Genomic DNA, 1,862 nt, shown 5'->3' with positions numbered 1-1,862 from the left:
CCCTTCACCCACCCCCTACCACTCCTCCCATGCCCCAAAAAAATTTTAAGTTTGTCTTTAAAACATTTTTTCAATTTCAAAAATTATTTTCTACTCTAATAAAAATAAAAGATATTTCTTAAAAATATTTTTTCATTCATAAATCAAACACTAAAAATCTTTTTCGAAAAATATTTTCTACTCACCAACCAAACATGAGAAAATAAATCAAAAATCAACTTATTTTCCAGGAAAACATTTTCCATGGAAAACAATTTCCTTCATACCAAACACACCGTAAATATGTTCTAATTTTCCCTAAACTATCTTTTGCACCCATTGTCTGATTTGTAGTAGACATACATTTCAGCTCTCCAACTAATCATAAAGAGAAAAATATAAAGAGAATAACGGCCTTACCAGGTGACATGGTAAGTACCTCTCATTATGATGCAGTAGTGATCCCCGAAGGACATTGTTGGGTTGAAGGCGACAATCAGACTTGGAGCTTGGACTCGAGATCCTTTGGCCCTGTACGTTACATATTAATCGATACTCCCCTGCTAATTGAAGAGGAATTTAATATCAAGAGAATCCTGTACAGTAAGTAAAGTTAATACAAGGTTACATTAGAACAACTTCAGGTAATGTAGCTAGATCTTTTGGTTCAAATTCAAATAAAAGTGAAGACCCTTTAGTGTATAGTGACATTTTAATGTTAGTGTATTTGCAATAAGTTCATTTGATTGACTTGAAAAGGCTTTCCTTTTTCAGATCCCTCTGGGTTTGGTTCGTGGAAAGGTTACTCATGTTGTGTGGCCTCCTCAACGGGTTGCTAAAGTTGAAAGAATCACACCAAAGAGCCTGACACCTTTCTAATTCTATTGTAAATAGATCATAATGTGTGGGAGAGAGTGCTTCTGAGAACTGGCGTGTGTGTGTGAGAGAGCATTTTCTAAGACTAGCATAATGTAATACTTCGTATGTACCAATTTATATGACACATTTTTCTTTTTAGTCAATTCGTAAAAGAATGACACATTTTCTTATTTGACAAATATTCAATGACAGTATCAACATTGCACTCGTAACCTAGAGGAAAGTATGTTTTAAGAAGATAGGTAATTGAACAAAGACTAGACAGCTCTAAGCGCAGCAACTACAAGGTGACTCAGCCATCTATTGTGCTAGAGGAAAGTAAGGAGAAGCAGCTATTTACTCCTGTGTTGGTATATTGTATACTGGTCCTATGGTGCCCACTCAATTTGGCATTCTCAAGTAACATCATAACTTCACACTTCCCCCTCACTCATGTGTGCCAATTCCTCTTGATCGAACTCAAAAGCCTTTCGAGCTTTTTTCAGATCCTCATGCATGGACAACAGTTCTCTACACCGGTTAAGTTTCGCCGAATCCTGCACAGTACAAACAATAGGAAATAAGGCCAAGGCAACACCACAATCTCCCACCCTAATTCTCCCCAACCAAAAGTTGGGAGTAACTTGTTGTTTTAGTGATCAACATCTAAGTTGCTCGGACTTGGGTGCAGGTATCCGAGGGAAGGATTCGGCAAAATCTAAATTTTAAGATTCAAGGGTACGGATCAAGGACGCTCGGATCGGCTAGAGAAATTCAAATTATAAAATAAAGATATTCTGAATTTTGAGAGTTATCCTATTTTAAACTTACATATATCATGTATGTTGTAGAATTCAATCTTTCATTCTCCATGGGTGTTATAAAACATAAATTAATGGTCAAATAATCAACATGCTAATAATTAATCTAGAAATTATCCCTCTTTTTCTATAAGAAAGAAAACATTTATAAATTGAAGATATTGCCGAAATCAAAATCTCAACCCCCCCCCCCCCACCAAAATT

The 1,862-nt window shown here is 35.8% G+C and overlaps 1 protein-coding gene across 1 annotated transcript in view; it reads right to left on the bottom strand.

The window, feature by feature from the left end:
* Positions 1-1,213: 1,213 nt before the first annotated feature.
* LOC102583468 (transcription initiation factor TFIID subunit 13-like) overlaps positions 1,214-1,862 on the bottom strand; it is a 3,876-nt gene continuing 3,227 nt past the window's right edge. The window contains exon 6 of the mRNA XM_006360139.2: positions 1,214-1,394. Coding sequence (XP_006360201.1) covers positions 1,272-1,394 — 123 coding nt within the window. The 3' untranslated portion in view covers positions 1,214-1,271. The remainder of the gene's footprint in view (positions 1,395-1,862) is intronic.

Source organism: Solanum tuberosum, unplaced genomic scaffold (genome assembly GCF_000226075.1).
Source record: "Solanum tuberosum cultivar DM 1-3 516 R44 unplaced genomic scaffold, SolTub_3.0 scf00315, whole genome shotgun sequence".
In the NCBI taxonomy this organism is placed as follows: domain Eukaryota; kingdom Viridiplantae; phylum Streptophyta; class Magnoliopsida; order Solanales; family Solanaceae; genus Solanum; species Solanum tuberosum.
This window is presented reverse-complemented; position numbering and strand designations above follow the sequence as displayed.